This window comes from Coccinella septempunctata, chromosome 3, assembly GCF_907165205.1.
Source record: "Coccinella septempunctata chromosome 3, icCocSept1.1, whole genome shotgun sequence".
In the NCBI taxonomy this organism is placed as follows: domain Eukaryota; kingdom Metazoa; phylum Arthropoda; class Insecta; order Coleoptera; family Coccinellidae; genus Coccinella; species Coccinella septempunctata.
In genome coordinates, this window is record NC_058191.1 from 17,053,107 (window position 1) to 17,056,982 (window position 3,876).

The 3,876-nt window shown below is 39.6% G+C and overlaps 1 protein-coding gene across 1 annotated transcript; it reads left to right on the top strand.

The window, feature by feature from the left end:
* The first annotated feature begins 1,922 nt into the window (after positions 1-1,922).
* LOC123310305 (histone H1-like) lies at positions 1,923-2,370 on the top strand. The gene is made up of 2 exons (XM_044893771.1): positions 1,923-2,123; positions 2,191-2,370. The coding sequence occupies exons 1-2, from the start codon at positions 1,923-1,925 to the stop codon at positions 2,368-2,370; spliced, it is 381 nt and encodes a 126-aa protein (XP_044749706.1).
* Positions 2,371-3,876: the final 1,506 nt, after the last annotated feature.

Sequence of the window (3,876 nt, forward strand, 5' to 3'; positions counted from 1 at the left end):
TCAGATAGGAATTGAGATTTCAGTGGTCGATTCGACAAAATATCATTTCAACTCCCAAGGAACTATTGGATCAATTCGACCCAAATCCCGAAACTGTACTCAGTTTTCGAATTGAGATGCACATGTTGAATTTCAGTTCGATAGTTCAGATAGGAATTGAGATTTCAGTGGTCAATTCGGCAAAGTGTGATATCAATTCCTAAAAACTGTTGGATCAATTCGAACCAAATCTTGAAACTGCACATAGTTTTCGAATTGAGATGCACATGTTGAATTTCAGTTCGATAGTTCTGATAGGAATTGAGATTTCAGTGGTCGATTCGACATATTATCATTTCAATTCCTAAGGAACTATTGGATCAATTCGACCAAAATCTCGAAACTGTACACAGTTTTCGAAATGAGATGCAAATGTTGAATTTCAGTTCGATAGTTCTGATAGGAATTGAGATTTCAGTGGTCTATTCGGCAAAGTGTGATATCAATTCCTCAAACACTGTTGGATCAATTCGACCCAAATCTTGAAACTGCACATCGTTTTCGGATTGAGATGCACCTGTTGAATTTCAGTTCGATAGTTCAGATAGGAATCGAGATTTCAGTGCCCTTTTCAACAAAGTGTGATATCAATTCCTCAAAAACTGTTGGATCAATTCGACCCAAATCCCGAAACTGTACTCAGTTTTCGAATTGAGATGCACATGTTGAATTTCAGTTCGTTAGTTCAGATAGGAATTGAGATTTCAGTGGTCGATTCGACATATTATCATTTCAATTCCTAAGGAACTATTGGATCGATTCGACCAAAATCTCGGAACTGTACACAGTTTTCGAAATGAGATGCACATGTTGAATTTCAGTTCGATAGTTCTGATAGGAATTGAGATTTCAGTGGTCGATTCGACAAAATATTATTTCAATTCCCAAGGAACTATTGGATCAATTCGACCCAAATCCCGAAACTGCACATAGTTTTCGGATTGAGATGCACCTGTTGAATTTCAGTTCGATAATTCAGATAGGAATTGAGATTTCAGTGGTCAATTCGGCAAAGTGTGATATCAATTCCTCGAAAACTGTTGGATCAATTCGAACCAAATCTCGAAACAGCACATGGTTTTCGAATTGAGATGCACATGTTGAATTTCAGTTCGATAGTTCTGATAGGAATTGAGATTTCAGTGGCCGATTCGACAAAATATCATTTCAATTCCCAAGGAACTATTGGATCAATTCGACCCAAATCCCGAAACTGTACTCAGTTTCTCCCTTTCTGTCAGAAGCAACGAACTGAAATTCAACATATGCATCTCAATTCGAAAACTATCTACAGTTACAGTTTCAAGATTTGGCTCGAATTGATCCAACAATTTTTGTGAAATTGATTTCACACTTCGCCGAATTGACCACTGAAATCTCAATTCCTATCTGAATTATCGAATTGAATGAAACTCAATACGTATATCTCAGTTCAAAAATTGTGTACAGTTTCGAGATTTGGATCGAATTTTGATGGTCAATCAATAAAAGAAAAACTTGTATTCATCATGAATTGTTCGACCAAGGAGACTCAAATTTCGAAATAATAACTAATGATAAGAATATCCGGGAACCTTGACATGAGCGACTTTCGCAAGTCTGGGAAGAATAGTTTCGGTCCGTCAAAAATGACATATCGTCTTTTTTTCCATATCGCATTCGTCCGAAATACGATGCAATGATGAACCCAATAATTGGTACAAATAAAAAATTCTAAATTCCTCGAGATTGCGCAGGAAACTTGCAATTTCAAGTCCTTAGCAATAATTTACCAACCAATCGCCCGTCAAATTTCCGTCAACTTCGCTAATATCGGTACCACTATCAGAAGAAATCTAAGGTGTAAAGGTTAAACAATGTCATTTTCAACTTCCGAGTCTGAAATGCGACAGGCAACTACGCCCGCCACTGCTGTTGGTAAGACGCTGAAAAAAGCTGAGAAAAAAACCTCAGCAAGGTCAAAACATGTCAAACCCAGCCATCCCCCAACTTCCGATATGGTTAATCGTGCCATCAAAGGATTGAAAGAAAGGAGCGGATCCTCGTTGCATGCTATCAAGAAATACATCGGTTCGAATTACAAGGTCGATTCTGAAAAACTTGCACCGTTCATAAGAAAAGACCGCTGTACAGTCCGGTTCCTTGATTCAGACCAAAGGAAAAGAAGCGTCTGGTTCTTTCAAATTGGCCGCTGGCGGTTCTACAACAAACGCGTCGAAGAAATTTGAGAAAAAATTGGTCAAGTCGGCCGATGGAGCAAATAAGAATGCATCACCTACAATGGCAGCCGACAAGAAGAACACATCACCTGCCAGGTCTACATCTATCTAGTGAGTAGGTCGGAAAAGAGAGCGGCAATTGCAACAGAAAAGAAGCCAAAATTAACGAAATCTCCCTCGAAAGCTAAGAAGGCAAACAAAAAGCCGACGAAGAAGTCTAAAGCACCGAAACCAAAAACGGTCAAATCAGTAACGGCTCCGAAGAAAGTAACGTCTCCCAAAAAGCAAAAGTAAAACGTATATAATTTTGGAAGGAAAAAAATTTAAATCCGGTCCTTTTCAGGGCCTCTAGAATTTTCTATCAAATATTACTTTTATAGATTTTCGCTCGCTAGAGATACGATGTCAGACAAGATGTTTTCATCGAACACGACATAGCATCATTTCAATTCCTAAGGAACTATTGGATCAATTCGACAAAAATCTCGAAACTGTACACAGTTTTCGAATTGAGATGCACATGGTGAATTTCAGTTCGATAGTTCTGATAGGAATTGAGATTTCAGTGGTCAATTCGGCAAAGTGTGATATCAATTCCTCGAAAACTGTTTTATCAATTCGAACCAAATCTTGAAACTGAACATAGTTTTCGGATTGAGATGCACATGTTGAATTTCAGTTCGAACGGACCGTGGGGACCTGTGGACTTCAGTTCTACCTGGGGTTAGGCCCCCACAGTTGCTGGCGGTGTGGCAATGAAGGCCACCACAGGGAGGAATGCCGAGGGGAAAGGACGAAGTTCTGTTCCAGGTGCGGCCGTGTGGGGGTCCTTTCCAGGGTGTGTTGCGTTAGAGATAGGGGACCAGAGACCGCCAGAACTGCCTCAGGACCGACCGCAACTCCAGGGAGCAGGACAGAGGCCATACTGCCGGACCTCCGACTGAGGCCCGCCGTACCGCCAACACCGTCAGAACCGTTGCCGCCCCTACCGAAGTAGAAGGTGAAAATGGATTAGAATTACCGAAAAAAAAATTACCGATTATTAAAATGATACCGTTCCGAAAAATATCTTTTATTGCACCAACCGAAATGGTGGATGCGCTAACCGGAGTAGTAGTCGATTCGTCAAAATATCATTTCAATTCCTAAGGAACTATTGGATCAATTCGAACCAAATCTTGAAACTGCACATAGTTTTCGCATGCATCTCAATACGCAACTCAATTCGAAAACTATGTACAGTTTCAAAATTTGGCTCGAATTGATCCAACAGTTTAAGGGAAATTGATATCACACTTTGCCGAATTGACCTCTGAAATCTCAATTCTTATCAGAACTATCGATATGAAATTCAACATGTGCATCTCAATTCGAAAACTATGTGAAGTTTCAAGATTTGGGTCGAAATGATCAAACGGTTTTTGAGAAATTCATATCACACTTTGCAGAATTGACCACAGAAATCTTAATTCCTATCTGATGTGATGAAGTCCAGTTTCTGAGGAAAATTGGAGTTCATCTTAGTGCATTTCTTTCGTTTCAAATTTCCGTCTTTGCAAATATTTTAATTCTCGAATATTCCGTACGTTCATTCCGATAGGCAGAGTGAATGTAAAAA

Excerpts from the sequence above, each read along its gene's own strand:
- LOC123310305 (XM_044893771.1), top strand. The coding sequence starts at position 1,923 with ATGCGACAGGCAACTACGCCCGCCACTGCTGTTGGTAAGACGCTGAAA. Across the intron at positions 2,124-2,190 it reads ACATCGGTTCGAATTACAAG|ACCAAAGGAAAAGAAGCGTC; the intron begins GTCGATTCTGAA and ends TCCTTGATTCAG.